A 19887-nucleotide genomic window follows, 5' to 3' on the forward strand; every position below is an offset into this window, starting at 1 on the left:
AATCATAATAGAAATAGAAGACAAAGCGAGATACACCACACTTCAGGAATCCTTAGTGGAAAGAGACTCTCTGTACAAAGGAGTGTCACATCAATAAATGATTCGCTCTGGGACACGCGTCTCTCTCCTGTCCTGGAGTACAGGGGTAGAGAGGTCAGGGAACACGCCAGCTGGGCTCCCCCACTCCCCAGTGCTCCCAGGTGCCATCGCTGTGGTCAGTGGTGTCCAGTGCAAACAGAGGCACTCAATCAGACACACTAACTTTGCTGTGGCACTCTGGATTCCTTTGGCTTGCTAATCCTCTCAGTCTGGAATGTGTGCAGCGGAGACTGACGTTCATACATATGGAGGGAGGGAATTTGGGTGGTGCGAAGCAGCAGACAGCTGCACCTACAGCCAGCCCAGAGTTCCCTCCCCCACCCCAAGGCCAGACAGCTGAAGGGGAGAGAGAGCCTTCAACGGTCATCTACCCACACCATGCCAGGAGTGGAACAGGTGCATGACCAAAATGGCACAAAAAGTCTTGGTTCAGCCCTAGTGAACCACAACTGAGCCAAGACGGGACGTATAGAATATTCCATCTTCTAGAAGACAAATCAAATGACTTTTTTTTATCAGGTGGTTTTATCAGCCAATGGCTCACTCACTTTTTTTTTTTTGCTGAGAGATAACGGCCAGAGAGGAGATTGTTTTGATAAATACTTTGATAAAGGTTCTCAAAAAAATGGAAAACAGTGTTGCCCAGTAATCCTCCTTTCTTAATGGCAAAGGACAAAATAAGGCAATAAAAAGAGCAGAGAGGAGATCTTTCCCCAGCAGACTACATTTTCAGGCCAGGACATGATAAAACACAGACAGAATGAGAGAAGGAATCTGGGGGACAGCCGTGGTGTTTAACACAGCCTCCTTACACAGAGGGGTAAGACTACACTAAAGCAGACATGTGACTCACAGAAGAGTGAGGGAACGAGTAAAGGAGTGGTGTGAGAGAAAGAGCTGAGGGAGAGGACAAGAACGTGGCTGTATAATTACAGGGAACATATGGGAGGGAATCCTGTGTCTTCTCCACCCTACGAATGACAGGACACCAGGACTAAAAGTGTCCACTTTAGGACAGATGTTGATAGTAGTACTTCTCATGACTACTGAAGGTCACACTAAATTAATTACTTAACCAACACGCACCAATATTCTTTGGATACAAATCTATAAAGACAACTATTTAGAAAATGTATGATAAATACTGGAGAATTGCTATATTCTCATCTTTCTCGTTTAAGCAGGCAGTTTGACAAACCACATAAGGTGAAAGCAAAAATCACGTGACACTTACCTGTGTCTTAGGAGAATGATAAACTTAAGACAAGTTTGAAAATTAGCCAATAGGTCTGTATTACTATACCACCCACCTCACTGAATGTGTTGGACTTTGGTATCTCATCATTTTCCACATATTCAATAAGTATTTTTAAAAGGAGCCCCCACCATTTTCTGCTTCTTCATATGATTACCACAATTATCACCACCCCCTGCATTATTATTATTATTACTGTTTCAGTTTTCTAATGTAAACAGAGTCATTTGTACATGCCATGAACAGTAAAGTTACACCACCATCATAAGAACCATGTTTCCCCATTTATTTCATTATACCTATAGACAGTTATTTTTTACTGAATAATGTTATGTGGAACAACATATACAAGTAATAAGATGAGCAGCAAATGGGTTTTGTCTACAGTTGAGCCTTTCATTATTGCTAAAATCTACTTAAGGTTACTACCTTCAGGGCAGGTTGCAAGATGTGGTCTCCCAAAGTCCAGCCATGGGCATGTCCCAGAGAGAGCGCCGTGTTGCCAAATAAAATTGTAGCAATTTAACCTAAATGCCCATATTAAAAATAAAATAAATACAAATGAAATTAAAACAAAAATTCTAAAACAACAGCCAAACAAAAATCAGTTTTCAGTTGGAATTTACACTGAAGCCCGAGAGGGCATCCCTTCACACACAGTCTCTTCTCCACAGGTGTCGGTCCTTTTCATGGGTTTAATCATCAAACCCAGGATGCCGATGAACAGTTCATCTCATCAGCTACCAGATAAGTATCCGTGCTGTCAGGTAAGCCAAGATGATTACGAACATATTTTGAGCGAATGGGAGGGGAAAAAAAAGTGCAAACATTGCAAGAACTTATGATGTAATAAGCAGACAGCAATGCCTGCCAAGGTTCATTTATTGTTTATTTAAATAGACAAGTACCTTTGAAGGCTGCGATTACTAAGGCAGCTATCTACAGAGAACGCAACCATTTCCTTAGCGGAAAATTAATACGTCAGTATTAACGTGCTCAAAGATTTATGTTTTGGTGGGGAAAGTATTTCTTTTACCAGAGACTTTTAACTGGTGGAAAGTTGTTAGAATTGCTGTCCCTGAAAAGCCCTGCACCTACAAATACCACAGCTTGCTGACAACTGTAAGAGAGGATTTGGGGGTGGGGGGGCTTATTTGGGAAGGACTTTGACCATTTAAGAATCTTTGACCATTTAAGCAACTGAATCAGAGGTTATGGCATGTTACCTTCTATTTCAGGGAAGATCAATACATGTGATCTTGCAGAAATCAAGAATTGACATGTCTGTCAGCATAATCAATACAGAAAGCCAGGAAGTGTAGCAGACATGGGATATTTGCTGATTGGCCTCTTCCCACTTTCTGAGGTACGCTGCCTAATGGGAAATTACCATTTCTCTCATTCCATACTTTAAGGCTGATTTAACACGTCATAGAAAATACATGCAGTAATGACAGCAATAATAAGTATATATGATCTATTCAGCACTTTTCAAGAACCTTAAGATGTTTCACATTTTAAATACAAACTATATGGACCGTTGGCAACGTCAAGAGATACACTGGAGGAGTCGACGACATTGAACAGGACACGTAAAGAGCATGGTGGAATGACGGGGTTAGAATAGGCCTGACCGGATTTGAATACGGAGAGAGAAGCCAGGAGGGGAGTTACGAAAGAACAGTGAAGACACCAGCAGAAGACCTGAGACAGCAAGTGGGTTTGTAGACAGACACAAATTGTACAGATAAGAAAGTGTAAGAGAATGTTGAGAATGAGGATTTTGAAATACATGTTGTAATTAAGGAGAAGCCAGTTAAGATTCTGAAGAATTGATGTTCAGGTCTGGCCAGATATGAGTAATAAGATGAGCAGCAAATGGTTTTTGTCTATACAGTTTAGCCTTTCATTATTGCCAACATCACAAGTTACTGCCTTCAGGGCAGGTTGCAAGTGAGTAAACAACACAAAGTGCTGGAATGAGGTCAACTTAAGAATGTGTTTTTTTTTTTTTTTTTTTTTGCATATTAATGCTTTCTAGGACATTTTCTTTTAATAAATTTACATCATTCTTCATCATGCATTCTATCCTAAAACTCCAGTCAAGAATAAACGGTGATAAGCAGGAATAAATTCAACCTCTACTACGCATCACTATGATGTACCATGATTTCTGGATAACGTGCCATCAAAATACCTTCAATGTGACATGTAATCTAAATAAGGAAGGGATGAAAACCATGCATCTTCTGACGTAACATCATACTTTACCTTGCACTCTACAGTCTAAATTAATTTAACACATTAAATGAATTCACGACATGAAAACTTTTGCAACATCACTGAACATCACATCTACCTTGGTAGAACATTCTTCTTCCTCATGTCATCACAGCTTTAATCATTGTAGTGAGACAGATTTTAATTCACAATCCTCAGCCTTGCTCTAGCAAAGCCAAAAGACCTTAAAGTGCATGAAAACGCTATGGTAACTGTAACTGCATGAAAACGCTATGGTAACTGTAACTAGCCACCTGGTCCTGACCCTTTCCTCCAGGAAATGCAAATGAACCACGCTTTTAAAAAAACAATACACCTGAACTTTACCGAATTCACGTTAAGTGTCAGCAAGGCAGGACATAGCAGGCTTGGGGTCATTCTGCACATATTGAGGTGTAGCAACACCATGGGCAGGTGTACCTTCCACACCGCTACACCATGGGCAGGTGTACCTTCCACACCGCTACACCATGGGCAGGTGTACCTTTACACCGCTACACCATGGGCAGGTGTACCTTCCACACCGCTACACCATGGGCAGGTGTACCTTTACACCGCCACTCAAAGTATTTAAAGGCCCAATAGGAGCAGGTGCTGGAGAGACTCTACATTCATGGCAGAATTGTGCAAAACAGTCAAGAGATGTGCCTGGAGAGACAGGACACCGACAGGACAGTGACAGGGCAGTGACAGGACACCGACAGGGCAGTGACAGGGCAGTAACAGGGCAGTGACAGAAGTTTGCCTGGGTGTTATATTTATTACGAAATTCAGTTAGATCTGGTTAAGCCTTCTCCTCTGTTCCTCTCTGATAAATAAGGCATGAAAAGCACTTAAAAAAATAAGATGCCATGTAGGGCTGGGTATTGATTCAAATTCCAAGAATCGATCCGATTCTGAAGATTAAGAATCGATTTTTTTTCGATTTAATCCGATTTAATCGATTCGATCCGATTCGATCCAATTCGGGGTTTAGTGTTATTAAAAATGTATTTGAGCTGTTTCCTGACTGTGTACAGAAGCAACATGTTAAAACTAGTATTATATCGATATTAATCAGCAAATAGTTACTGGTAGTTGGTAGTTACTGATGGCTGGAAGACTGGTGAAAAGGGTCATCATAAATCTACCTTCAAGAAAGGTAATCCAGGACAATAAACAGAGGACATCTTTGAGGTGTCTATATCTGCAACAGTGGGCTCCTACTGGGACACTAACCAGTGCATTATTATTATGATTGAAATAATTAAGAATTCACCCAAAAGCTGTTGCTACCAAATGCATTTTTATTTTAAAAGTGCTCACACTTAATAAACTGAAAGTATAAAATGTAAACGTGTATTTTTCTTTAAAGTGAGAATATAAGAACAGAACTCTCACGTTACGGTTGGGCGTGTTAACGTCGTCTGCGTCTAATCGTCCATGTCGGTGTATCTCCGTGGGTGCGGGTGCGTCTTGTGATTGTCCTCACCTGTGGCTCGTCTCGTAATCACGTGGGGTTGATGTGGTTTGTCTATTTAAATTTGCGCTCGCGCAGCGTCCTGTGCTCGTCGTTGTTTTAGTCACATGCGCTGTCTGCGCTTCGGTAAATGTAATAAACGTAACGATTTGGAAAGTGCAAAGAATTCTGTCTCTTCCATCGCCTTGCGCCCAACGTTACAAGAACATTAAACTTTTTTTAAACTGTAAAAACACTGGGTAAACGGTCAGTGACACGGACTAACTGTAAATAGTCACTGACACTGGATAAACTGTCCTTCTGTTTTTAGATTTCCGATTTGACTATCGTCGTTACCGGCACTGTCCGACGCCAAGTCGTTTTACAGTTAGTTAGACCGAGCACGCCTGCGTGAATTCAATGACGAGGCGTGGGTAAAAGTTCACAAAAAAATAAAAAAATAAATAAAATAAAATAAAATCGATCTTTGGACGTATGAGTCGATAATCAGATCATCATATGCGAATCGATTCTGAATCGGAAAATCAATTTTTTCAACACAGGCCTAATGCCCTGGATGAGTGACATTCATTGTAGATAAGAAATCTAATCATTCACTTAAATGCAAAAGTTCTGTATGAACACTACAGCCCCACGTTGCTGTAGACTGAGGTGTGAATCTGCTGCCTTTATATAGTGATGTTTGAGACAAAATGAGCAATATGAGGAGACTTTAAACCCACGTGTGAAGGAGACATGTCTCACAGTGGTGCTATAAACCACAAATGTATTAAGCTCCACAATGTACTGAGGTAAATGGTTTTATAGTAGTTTAGTCTAGACTTTCATTATTGTTTACATCGCAAGTTATTATCTTCAGGGCAGGTTGCAGGCAAGTAAACATAACACAGATCTTTTCAGACGACACAAATAACATTCTCTGCAATGTTAGGTGTACACAGAAAAATATTACTAATACTAAGGAAGTTACAACAAGGAACTTCCTTAGTATTAATACTAATACCATGGAAGTTTTGTTCACCGTGAATTTCCCTGAATGTGTAGGTGATGCAATCAGGAGATTAATTTGCTTGGTGGAGAGCTTTGCCACACAACTGCACTGTTCAAAAACATTCACACCTGGCCTGCATCACAGGTTTCCACAGGACAGAACCAAACCCTAATTAGCCATGAAGGCATGAAGTGGGCAGAATGTAATTTGGTAAAAGACGTACTGGGGTAGCCCTGCCTGGCCTCTCTGCCCATACAGAGATCAATAACCATCATGAGGGAGCATATGATGACATTGTTGTACATCTTTAAACCATCTTTAAACCAAACGGGGCAGATCCAACTTGGTGCAGTACAGTTTTAGAGTGACATGGCCTGCAACAACGTTCAGAGAACAAATGATGATTCACTTATCTGTCTTTCTGCATAGACTGCACCACTAAGCACAAAACTGCATAACCTTAACTGAGATCAAGGTTTTACACTTGTAAAAATAAACACTGTAATGTTCAAAACCCAGACTCACTACACGAGTGAAACTGAAAGAGGAGGAGGAGTGGTGACAGCAGAGTGTGATGATGCATTACAAACGACAGAACAAACTGATGAGGGACTGTCAGTAATTTAAAAACAGTTTCATAAGCCAGAAATAATGGTTCACAGTAAAGTGTGGGAGTGTATTCAGGGCTGATTACCCACCGTGCTTAGGCGGTTGTAAACAAAGACAGTCCCCCCTGTTGCAGGCATATTTGTTCATGTGTGCATTTGTGTACGATTCCTCTGCCTAGTCAAGGGACCTTGTTACGTTACAATAAATGACATTTAATAAAATTATATTTGAAAAAAGTGGAAGAAAATGTCTAATTGTGAGCTACTGAAACTGATGGTATCCAAAGCCCTTATGAATCAAAGACACGATGAATGAGGGAGAAATAAGCTGTTTTCACAATTATTCTCACAGTATGAAACATGTGAGCTACAGTTTATAGAATAAATGTTAAGAACAATAATCATTTTCACACATTTTGTTTGCTGCTTTTTGGTGGTAAAAATTACCCAATTCCATTGCCCAACTGATGAAATTTACCTCTAGCGTATGGACAAGTACAATACATCTCGAGGTGAGTATTTGTCTACTAAAAATGTGTGTGTGTGTGTGTGTGTGTGTGTGTGTGTGTGTGTGTGTGTGTCTTGCTAAGTATGTACATAATAGATGCCTTTATTCATTTGCTGTCACTTCAGATAACCCTTGCACATGTTTTAAGTGTCCCAGGAACATAACTGCTACATACACTAAGAATGCACAATATTCTCATCTCCTCATAACATACCTGTAAAGCACCACCAGTGAACAACAAGGACAATAAGAAGGTAAGAGTGAGAGAAAAGCGATCTCCACTCACCCCGCGTTCCTGTGGCGAGGTCAGCCACCTTCTGGAAGGCATCCAGAAAGGAGCCTGTGACAATGATGGTTGTCCTGAGAAACAGACACAGAGCAAGAGCAAAGACGAAAAAGAGAAGATACAATTATATAAACAATTTGGGCTGCTTAAATGACTTTCACTGGACATGGTGTTATTGTTATAGGAAGCAGAGTAAAAAGTGGCTTTTCAACCCAGAGTGATGGGGCAGGTTCACAGACATTTTAGATTTGGGTTTTGGATTACACAAGGATTTGGAAACACCACTGGAAATTCTTTTTAGTCTAGTCTTAATCTTTATCTGGGCCTGGGAAACCTTTGGGCTACTCTAGGTAGGAGTATCTTCAACAAAGTATACAATACTGCTGGGATTAGTAAGGCTTCTGTTAGCAACCCAAAGCAAGTTAACAAGCTCAAAAGTCAGACACATTAAACTGACATCCTACTGGTGAAAACGAGTGAAAACACAGACGCAAGCATTCGCTTACAGTACATTTGTAGCTGTAAAGTGTTGAGTTCAAAGAGCTACTGAATAAACAGGCATACAGTGTCATCCTCCCCTGAACACCATGCATCATGCTACTGCATTGGCCTTTTTGGATACTATATCTACACGAACAAGTATTTTGAGCACTTGCCACTTTTATAGGGGAAAATAATTCCAACTGTGGCAGTGTCGTCTGTAAAAGGCAAAGCCCCAGGCATGTTTAGAAAAACTAGGACACCATACAATATAGAAGCAGCTTTCAAGAAAACACACTTATTATTTTATTCTAAATGATTTAACATAAAAGGTGGAACTTGCTATAGGAAGTTCATAACTCATCTGTAAACAATATATAAACACTCATTCTCAGCTAGCTTCCTAAATCCAAGGCTAAAGATGTCAATGCAACCCAACCCTTCCCCCGTTTTGTCCTATGAAATCACCCATGACACCTGTTTTAAGACATACAGGTCACCATTAATACAGGTGAAACGCAAACCTCATCTGTACCACTTCCTAGTGATCCGCTTTAGCCTACAGGGACCAAAGACCTCATTGTTAGAAGCCCTACTTGTGTACTTAACACCATTAAGAATAATAATAATCTCATCTCAGATTAGAACATTTTTGTTAGGCAACTTCTCTGCAGTCCTCACCTCACCTAGGACACATCACACACTCGCCATCATGCTGCAGGCACAAGCGTGACCACCCAGCGCATATATGAGCGCATGGGACCTCAGATCATGTCTGAAGGAGTGCTGCCTGGTTCTGGATGACCAAACTGATGAACAGGATTAACTCCCATTGCTCTACAGGCATTAAACAATCCTTCTCACCTAGCAGGCTATGGCCATTTTTGCTTCTATGGACTCCTGGGTATAGAACCAATTGATCCGCCCGCGCACACACACACCTTAACAGACCAATCAAAAGCACCAAGATAAGCATTTTTTAAGTGCATCAGTATGAAGGGTATCTTGTATGCAATAACATAATATGAAAGAATAATTCAGTATCCTGGGAGAATTTTCAGTATCCTGGTTCTTGCAGGTGCTCAGAAGCATTAACAGTAGGATCAGGTAGCTCTCTGTAGCTCTCTTTTGATAGCACCGACTGTGTGCCAGGAGTAAAAGAGACAGAGTCATACTGACAGGGTCAATGGCACTATTGTAGAGGCCTGTTCAGACCACTCTTCTGCAGAGAGACCTGCTAGTGCTAGTTTATCAGAATATTCTGAGGTATCAGGTGATGTGAACTACAAAGTACCGTCTTCAACACCGTCTGGCCGCCTATAGAAGACTCCCTAGCCTTGCACAGGGTTAGTGTCCCCAATATATGAATAGAAAACCATAGGTATTGGATTTAATATTTTTTTGGAACACTAGTATAGGAGAACAGATTAGAGACTACTCACGTGGATTCCAGTATTTTTATTCTAATTCTCTTTGCTGAAAAATTCAGTGTCTACCTCTACTGTTCTTGTAGTGTTCTCCCTCATACTCCCTTACCACCTCTCACCATCATAAACATCATTTTTCAGATTAAAATCTTTCAATATCAATATCACTGTTGTTACAATGTTTGCATCCCTGTGTCCTCACACAGTCTGCATGGTTTAGCTGGTGTCATTACCAGAAGACTTGTACAGCTCCACACATCCTCACTTCCACTCTCACCCAACACACACTGGCTAAACGCCGCCGCTATCAGTACCACAGGTAGTGGCACACACTGAACATGTCTTATATCCTTTAATGGGGACAACCACAGTGCACGTTTTTATACACGCACACCCACCCGCCTGCCCACACGCACGCACATAAACATGCACTGTGGTTGTCCCCATTAAAAGGATATAAGACATGGCCACTGGTCGATGAAGGTAGTAATGATGTAGTCATTCAGACCAGCCAGTGCGTGGCCCTGACCGCAGTACACTGTGTGAGTGACGCGTGTTTGATATTTATTAGCAGAGTGGAGCTTTGGGAGGAGGGTCAGTGGCCTCCTGGCTGTGTGTTCTGTGTGAACAGGACAGAAAGAGAGCAAACCACATGGATGAACATGATATACGGGTCTGCTCGAAGGCACCGGTCCAGACATGCTCTCACAAGCATTCAAAATTTCTACTTCTTTCGGTCGCTTTCCTAAAGCCTCACTAACACCATCTTCTGCCCCAAGCTAGATGTATTTAGCACACAGGCTCCAGCTGCCATAATGTACAAATCACACAGACTACATTCCTAGCCAAAAGAAAAATCCTGAAGATAACCATTATTTCCAAATGTTCTGTGTGTATGATTCATATGGAGGGGGAGGAGTCAGCTCTATGATTCATGTGGAGGGGGAGGAGTCAGCTCTTACCTTAGCTGTGACTGCAGCTTCGCTCCTTTCGTGACAAAGTCCTCCCAAGCTGGGTAACTTGCCTACGGGGCAAATAGAGAAAGAGAAAGAGATTTTAGTCATGGCAAACAGTGGTAAATCATTAGACAGAATAGGACTCCTGCTCTCCTTTACCACTATGATCCTAATTCTCTCTCTGATTAGATTAACATGAAAATAATTTCAGAAATTCTGACATGTTAAGTGTAACTCTGCAACACTTTTGGCAGGTTTAGCAGCTTGGTTGTACACTGTGAGATACGTAGTGTTTGACAGGATATGATATGGTAATGTGAACAGGAAAACAAGACTCACTTCAGCATGATATGGGCCATAAATTGTGGTGCGAAAAATATTCCAAAACACTAGCCGGGTTTCCATCCAAACCTTCAGAAAAAATAATGCGCAATTTCCAAGTTTCGGCAGAAAAAAATGCGAATTAAGCCTTGTTTCCATTCATTACAGTTATGCGAATAAACTTTAGATCACGTGAGAGGACGCCAAACAATAGTGGTTTTACGTCCATCTGGCAGTTACGCATTTTTGCACGTTGAGGTTTTGAAACATTTTTTTCTTTTTCTTTTCTATACATGGAGAAGTTAAATTCAATTTTTGCTCTCTCCAGAACTGTTTTTGTATGCATTTGCCATCTTTACATCGCGATCATGTACAGAACCACACGACTTGAGGCATGATACGTCATCGTTTATGCGAAAAACCCTTTTCCATCCAGTTTTTCCGAATTTTGGCGATGCGATAGTCTAACTTTTCCACCTCCTCCTAGCGTAAAAATCTTTTTTGCGATATTTGGGGCTTTTTTCGAATTTTGGTCTTTTTCCATCCAGTTTTTTTCATGCGCATTTTCAAAATGCGCAAAAACTTGGTGGATGGAAAAACCTCTATTGAGAACATTTGGGAATATCTTGATTTCAAAGAGTCATTACGAAACCCATTTATTAAACACACTGTGAACCCCCATTTTCCAAATCTGCTAAAAATTCATGAATTCAGAAATCATGAACCAATAAATGGTAAAAAAAGAACTAGTAGACAGATCTCTGCCACTCCATCCCACTGTGTTTGTGTTGTATCTCTTTGAAGGCCTACAATGAGATAATTCCATTTGGTAGGGGTGTGTATGTATGTATGCATAAAGATGTATAATACCCCTTAGACAATAAGACCAATGCTAGATCTCATCAATGGTACAGACTGTTCCAACTGTGAAGTAGCATACCAATGTACTACATTAAATGTGTAGATATGCCTATGAAAACCCACACTGGGCTGCTATAGATTGACACCTGCTGAAAAAACAGATTTTACACAAAGACAACACAAAGCAAAGACCAGAACAGCAAAGGACCATTTTTATGCATCTCAACCTACTGATACTGCTCCTAACAATATAACAGCTGAATATACTTCCATCATATGGGAGATAAACCCTCAAGTGACCTCAAGAGTCTCCACTGGAAAACACTAATCCTTCTCAAGAGTCAACAACAGTCAGTTAAGCAGTGAGCTTTGTAGCCGTTTTAGATCAGCTCTGCTTGAAATAACTGGTTATCTGTATAGACGGGCAGACACATTACTTGTAAATGTAAAGCGTCAAGAGTGAGAAAGAACTTCATCTGACAGGTCTACAGCGGACAGGACCGGCCCGACCAACAAGCTAGTGTGACTTTTAGGGAGGAGCAGCTACAGTAATTGACAAAAAAAAACAAAAAACAAACAAAACCACACATGGGTGTGACCTCACAGAGGGAACTTAATATTGTGGCATCAGTGTTTGAGAGTTAATAAATGTGTTATCTAGATCACTCTGGTAATGTTGTTACGCACTGTCTGGTAACAGTTACGCACTCTCTGGCAATGGGAAATCTGAAAAAGAAATGACAAACAATAATTGAAAAGTCAAATGTTTAAAAATGTTTGACAACTTTTGGGCCTTGCACATTAGGCTAAAACTTATGAGTAAGATTGGTCTAGACACTGAAATCTGAATTGGTGAAACTTACTTAAATCTGCTGCCGATTTAACATCAAGTTAATATCAAATCTCATCATTCACTTTAAGCTGGACAGATTCAACCTGGGTGCAATATGGTAAAAGCTGTAAAACCATGATAGAGATCCTGATTTAGAATATGCATCAAAAATATTCAGGTATTCTGAAGTTGGCTAGATCAGTTAGAACAGTGAAAAACCCCACGAAGAAACAGAATAGCCGCAGTTCTAGGCACGTATGAAAAGGCTACAAACAAGAAGACCATAAAAACAACTGGAAGATAAACTCCATTAGCATAACTGATTAACATACAATTAGATCTCGGCTTGAATGGAACACTGACACCACTTATTTTTGTTCAGACGCTATTATTTGTCTAAATCTTTAATTTTTATGAAACATGCATCTAGTGTGAGAATCTGCGGTTTGCTCTGAAAAGTACACTGCGGCCTGTATTTTGCTTTGCCTTTGTTTTGTCTGTTTTTTTAACTGCTGCTGGCCACTTTTGCTAAAAGGTTCTATTATATACTAGAACTCTGTACTTTTTGTATGCCGTCAGACTGTTTGCTATATGTCGTTGTTTAGAAAGATTTACCATTCACTCTTGCACAAAAACATAGTATCTGAGTGGCATTCTGATTTTGTTTTCCTTTAATTAGGCCTACCCTTACTGACAAGTCACCCAATATATTTCTGGCTTCAGCAAGAATAACTCTACAAGATTGAACTTAACTGGATCAGTGTTCCCAGCTCAAAGTTTAAATCACAAAGCCATTTGGGGAATGACAGCAAACAACCTGCAGAGAATATGATATTCTGGCCATGTGTCTGACTTCTTCACCAGCCCTTCAATGGAAACATGACAACTATTACATGGTCAACGTAAAAAAAAAATTGTGACCCAAGAGTGACCCAAACTCAACTTCTGACCTCTTTGCCCATTCTCAGTAGTAATTAAATGAAGGAAAATAACTATCAAAAGGATTGAACTTTGAAATTTCTTGAAAACACAAGAAAAGAAGACCGCAAACGTTCTGTTCTGTTCCAAGGAACAGTGATATTCTCTCAGAAAGAGAGAGATTTGTTTGAATGAAGCTACTACTAATTGTGCGACATTATCAAATGTACACTGAGCAATGTTTTATAGGAAGATCATGAGATTTGTCTTGCGATGTAGTGCGTTGCTCTAACCAAGACAGAGTGGTAACCAAAGCTGCTTTTTATTATGCTAGTAATCTGTATTGCGCATTTATTCAACTTTCACCTGTCAAGCAACAAAGAAAGTAAATGAAAAATGTCGACTCCAGCTTAAAAACCGCAAAACAGAGCATGAAAAGAACACGAGGGATGTTCGCTTGGAAGTTGCCAGATCCTGCAGCGTGGTAGTTTCACGCTGGCGTCTCACATGTCGGGTGGTGGCCCTTTGGCACCCGTCAGTGAAACTGGCAGCTCAGCCACATTCAGCACATGAGCATGTATCCGTTCAGCACATGAAAATTGACTTTCTTTAACTGCAACATAGAGTATCTAAAATGTGCTTCATATACATCACATATGTCAAAGTCAAGATCCGGCCCGCAAATTGATTATCTATGGCCCCCTGGATGATATTTAATTACTATTAGAACTGGCCCGCAGGCCACAGCCACCCGCTGGTGTTTTGCACGCACAAACACTACATTCCCCACAATGCAACGGTAGCCCGCGAAGTCACTGCAGCGCGCACAAGCAGCGAGGGTCAGCGCGGCGAAAATAATGTATTCGCAGTGGCTCAGCTCGTGCGCGAGCGTCTCGCGCGCTGTCGATTCGCGAGGTCGTGCATCTCTCGAATTTTGTACTTTGCGCGTGCCGCGCCTCAGCGCAATGAACAGTCATGTTTGCAGGGTTCATACACCTTTATAAGGTGGAATTAAAGCACTTGTACGTCACTTTCAAGGTCCATTTCAATATTTCCCATCACGTTAAACTTAATTAAGTTAAATATTTATACATATATTCGAAATGATTCGAAATAATTCGCTTTTTATTCACATTATTTAATGGTTGTTTATTTTCAAAACGCCCAATATTAACGTCTTCACGTTCTCTCATGTTTCGTCCTGGAATTACAAGATACAAGAGAACTGTTTAGTCAGATAGTTATTTGTTGTGAAACGAAGCAGTTACAATTTCAAGCATTTTCAAGTACTTTAGCTTAAATTCCAGCACTTTTCAAACCTTTATTACTTTATTCATGTTTGCTTGTTGAAAAATATTTTCACTTGAAATTACTGACAGATCCATAAGAAAATATTGCTTTATTCATTTAAGCATAATTAAATAATATACACTGTGTTAGGTCTTGGTTCAATAGGCTGTGCGCAATCATTTTAATATGTTTTAATAAACATTGAACCAGTCCGGCCCTCGGCTTGTAGCAAATTTTTTTTTTTGGCCCTCGGTGTATTTGATTTTGACATCCCTGATGTACATGATCACATTTTGACATTTTGATTGCAATTTGCCAGAAAATTAATCAAACAAATCTTTTTGAAAGTACTAAAAGTACTAAAAGTACTAAATTCAATTAACTGCTTAGTTGTTGTTTTGCTCCCTCATACATCAGGTGTTCACACTAAAGGCTAAAGGAAGCATCACAAGAAATAAGTTATTTATAAGGAAACAAATGACAGTTTGAACAAACCCTCCACCTAGAGAGATCCACCAACACAAACGTTTCATCCAAACCCGGTCACGTTCCTAGCATGTTCTTCAGTTCTTTTACTTCTGTCTCATCTGTGTGTCTCTATAGAAGACCTTTCTTATGAGCCCATTCCCCTGAGTTTTGCCCTCAACTATGTGAAAGCAACTTGGTATTTTTCCTTTGCAGTACCATAATCTTGTTTTTCCCTGTTGCTTTGGCAAAGATAAATCAAGACAAAAGGAATAGGAAGAATGGGGAGAATAAAAAAAAAAAAAAAAATGTAAAAACCTGTTGGTCAACTGTATTGAATTACAAAACAGCAACGTGTGATATTCTGTACAGTAAGCAGACAATTCATTGAGTGTCAGTATTATGAAACATATAGAAAAAAACATTAAATGTTGGCCTGAAACTTTCTTCATTCTAACCTGCAGCAAAGCTCTCCATTGCACCTGGGCCTAGTCAACTATAACGTGCTAATTAGTAAAGGAAAAATACCATAAGTTATATTCTCAGTCCTAAGAGATCATAACTTACAGCTGTTGGGAAGCACAGTTTTTTTTCTTCCCCTCCTAGAATAGAAACTATCAAGTTTCATTTCTAGGTACCTGACGATAAACAATGAGTTATAGACCTGTCAGGTTTGGCCTTTTGTCAGGTGTGTTCCATATTCACACAGGAAACACCTACATACGCCAGCTAAGAGACACACCTTCATATGCATACACAAACACCCTGCCTACACATCAGAGCCAGGAAGTACAGGTAGTCAATCTTTAGAGTGTCAAAACATGTATGCGAAAACTCTTTAGACATGATAAAGATGGAACAGAACTACTCGTTAGGAATTGTCCAAACAGAATATTGAGATTGCACACTGACAGCAATGGATTAGAAATTCATGAGCAAAGTAGGTAAAACACAACCTGAGAAGTTAACAGCAGATCATTATCTAGGCTGAAGCCTGAAAGCTATATTGCTAAAAATACACTGCAGATTAAAAAATGTTATCTGGGTCTCATTTAATATACTCCTGAAATAAATAAGTAATATGCAGTTAATGTAGTTAATCCAGGTAACTGTATTTCAGTCTACTAGGTAATTCACCACCTTAAGTGTTTCAGTATTGAGGATGGTGTTGTTCAGTCTATTTGCATGTCTGTGCTCTTTTAGGTAGATTACCAATCCCTGTTTATAGTCTATAGGGCTCAAGAGAGGAGCCCAACGAGCCCAAAAGAGGTGAAGAGGCCACACGGTAACCAGAGAGGCTTTGCATCCCGTCACTCTGTATTCAAAGCATGTGCTCTTAGAAGTGCGTGAGGGTCAGACTGGCCCTGCATCACCCATGCTCATCACTCTGCCACACAGCAAAACCAATGGCATCAGAAACAGATTACAAACAGATTACTCCTCAGCTTGCTCAAGATGACAGTGGTCTCACAGCCAAGTGAATACCTTGCTTGGCACATTCTTGAGATTCAATACAGAGCACAACCACCCCCCCCCCCCCCCCCCACCACCACCACCAACCACCCCCTAACCACCCCCGCAGTGCCCTTCAACTCTCGTCGTCATGTGTACACACTGCCTTATACTGGCCAGACTGTCATCTTTGAAGGTGAGGCTCCTCAGAATGCAGTATGAACAACATACTGCAGCGTCATGATGTAGAGAATACAGGAGTAAGTAAGTCATTTTGATTGGTAGATGTTTCTTACTAGATTTATCACAACACCACCCAGGAAGCTTCATTTAAAGATTATCACAGTACTGCTCAGAGCAATATTTTCCTAATTTTGAGGGTTATTTTTGGCCTTACTCCTAAACAGTGATTTAACAATATTGCTGATCTTAGTTGCACATATGCTACATATGCAGATAAAATTTTATCTATTGATGGGCCGATCTAGTGTTTTGCAGTTCCGATGCGATACTGATATATAACTGCCAACACCGATACTCATTGGTACTGTGTTTAAGTAATGAGGCAGAAATAGACACAGCACTTCGAAAAGTGAATATAAATGCATTCCAAAGGTATATACAAACACAACAGCTTTCTCAAGCTGCGGACTGGAAAATGGATTGGTAAGTGGATCGGCCACATTTGCCCGATATCCCATATGTTAAATTACGTCAATATCAGCCCAGATACAGATATTGTATCGGATCGGTCCCATCTCTAATTTAATTGTAAACACAGCAATTCAGATCAAACGGATTCAGATCAAACGGATTCAATCAACGTCTTGGAAACTAGTCTGACAGAAGCCCAAGCAAATTAACCATAATGTATCAATTAAAATTAATAACTATATAAAAACACAGACAGTGTGATTTTCTATGATCTATTATTAGTTGATTGCTGGATCTATGTTGGATATCTATGAGTGTAAGAGAATAAGAGTTAGACCAAAAGAAAACAAGCCTAATATTTGTACATTTGCAATACTGCAGACTGGTTCACAAAAATGATATCTTTGGAGCAATCCCACACTTGCCTATCACTAAAGTACATGTGGATAAAACACACCCACACACACCAAGGGGATATCCTGCGTGCTCCACTTTTCCTGTCAGTCAAGTGGCCCGTTTCCACATTCATAAGAAAATATATATATATTTGGGGGAGGAGGGGGGGTCCCCTTATACCTTTGCAAAAAAAAATCTAGGCCTTCATCTTCCACATAGAGTAAAAATAAAAGGTTATCCAACAAATTTTTCTTATACTGTGAGAACTGCTGTGGCTTCATCTAAATTCAAAGCTACCACAAAATGTGTCGTAATGGCAGCAGGACTCAAGACTGAACATCTGCCATGTTTCCCAATTCCTCTGAAGCATCAAAAACATAACCACCTTGAGTCATGAGATAAGGTACGCGTAAAACCTAAAAAATATTTAGCATTGTTGGTGTGAATTGTTTGGCCAATTATATTAACTAAATATTGATACATGTCAAATGTCATCACAGATAGGTTTAAATGCAATAAAAATAAGCAAAGGAAATGCAAACTTATATAGTGAGTAAACTAACAAATCATGTTGGTTCAGAATGACAACACTAACTATAATAAAAGTCTTTAATTTCATATACGTTGAATTATTGTTTTGGTGTGTCGTTTTTTTTTTAGAGATTAAGGATTAACATGTATTTTTTATTTATTTTCAAAAGCCATTAGGAATCTTCAATTTTCAGTCGACCAACCAGCGAACTGTTGCCAGCCGAAGTGAAGCGTCGTTGGTCAGATTATGTATGCCAAACAGCTGGAAAATAACTTGGGCCGAGGTCATTTGTACAAAGTACGTACAATATAGAACAAATATCACACGGGACGAGGCTGTGGTGAGTGTGGGGTGAGAGACGGTGGTAACCGTGTGTGTGGAGGCACCTTCATGTCGCTCATGATGGTCTGGAAGAGCCCTCCCAACGCGCTGCTCTCCTTCTCCATTCCCGCATCCATTTTCCACGTCCACAGAATCCAAAAACACCCGGAGTTATTTTCCTTCGAACAAGCCTTGAGACGGGTTATCAATATGTGACCGGTTCTGTCAGTAATGCAGAACCGGCGGCCTCCACCAAGGCGAATGTTCCGAGAAAAACACCACACCAACCGGGCAGGAGGAGGGAGGACGCGGGGCACGGCAGCGCTGCCGGCTAGCCGATAACTAGCACTACTACTAGCTCGATAACTTAGTAAACCGATGAAAATGCATCGCGCTTTCTCATAAAAAGTATATGAAGCGCGTTCAAATCGTCGAGTGTTTCCAAAATATGCCTTCAAGCAAATGTATTGGCACGAAACCACTGGGAGTCCTGCGAAATGTGCGGTTAGGACGTAATGGAGACGACCTGGTCACCGTCCACACGGAGCGCGTTAGCTTCAACTCCTCACTGACCAGACCTTCGGCTGCTCCTCCGAGTGGGTGCCCAATTCTTGGTCCGGTGATTTAAATTTGTCTGAATATTCTCGTTAAATGTGGTAAAAGATGACAAAAGTTTCAACCCAACGTATTCCACCGACACTAGTCCATTTTAACCGCAGTGTGAGCAGCTTCTCCTCGGTCTGCCCAGCAGCTCCAGTCGGGGCGGAGCAGAACTGTCGGGAGGCGTTAGTCCTAATTTATATCTTTACCTTTAACTTTTTTGTCTTTACTGTGAGATGCTTTCAAATTCTCATAAGTGTGGTGAACATATTCATTTTAATTGTGTAAAATTGAAGGATTTGAGGACAATTCCCTGCATTTCCACCGAAGGAAGTCACGTTCTGTTTCTATTGAAGAGGAACCTCACCAATAATCCTCGCCCTCTATATAATCTAGAAATCATAAACGCCATTCTGTAAATTCCTCAGTTTTCCAAGCACACACTAGCACACATTAACACACACTAGTACACACACGAACACACACTAGTACACACTAGCACACATTAACACACACTAGTACACTAGCACACACTAACAAACACTAGCACACATTAACACACACTAGTACACACTGGCACACATTAACACACACTAGTACACACTAACACACATTAACACACACTAGCACACATTAACACACACTAGTACACACACGAACACACACAAGTACACACTAGCACACACTAACACACACTAGCACACACTAACACACATTAGCACACATTAACACACACTAGTACACACTAACACACACTAGCCAGGTCTGTTCGCTTATTCTTCACGTTATGAAGTCTGATGAACCTTGTAGATCAGTCTCACAGCAGCACAGCCTCTCCGCCTGCGTCAACAGAGAGGTCACCTTGCTCAGATACTTAAATACTACCTACACCCAGA

General features: G+C 40.5%; 1 protein-coding gene across 3 annotated transcripts in view; it reads right to left on the bottom strand.

Moving 5' to 3' along the window:
• The window catches only part of mtss1 (MTSS I-BAR domain containing 1), a 61825-nt gene extending 42047 nt beyond the window's left edge, over positions 1-19778 (bottom strand). The window contains exons 1-3 of one of the 3 annotated variants that reach the window (XM_077013763.1): positions 18457-19778; positions 10356-10417; positions 7487-7560 (exon numbers count right to left, since the gene is read on the bottom strand). In XM_077013763.1, the coding sequence (XP_076869878.1) occupies positions 7487-7560; positions 10356-10417; positions 18457-18528 (208 nt within the window). In that variant the 5' untranslated portion in view covers positions 18529-19778. The remainder of the gene's footprint in view (positions 1-7486; positions 7561-10355; positions 10418-18456) is intronic. The other 2 variants (XM_077013764.1, XM_077013765.1) reach the window with 2 other exon arrangements.
• Between the last annotated feature and the right edge of the window lie 109 nt (positions 19779-19887).

This window comes from Brachyhypopomus gauderio, chromosome 8, assembly GCF_052324685.1.
Source record: "Brachyhypopomus gauderio isolate BG-103 chromosome 8, BGAUD_0.2, whole genome shotgun sequence".
NCBI classification, from domain to species: domain Eukaryota; kingdom Metazoa; phylum Chordata; class Actinopteri; order Gymnotiformes; family Hypopomidae; genus Brachyhypopomus; species Brachyhypopomus gauderio.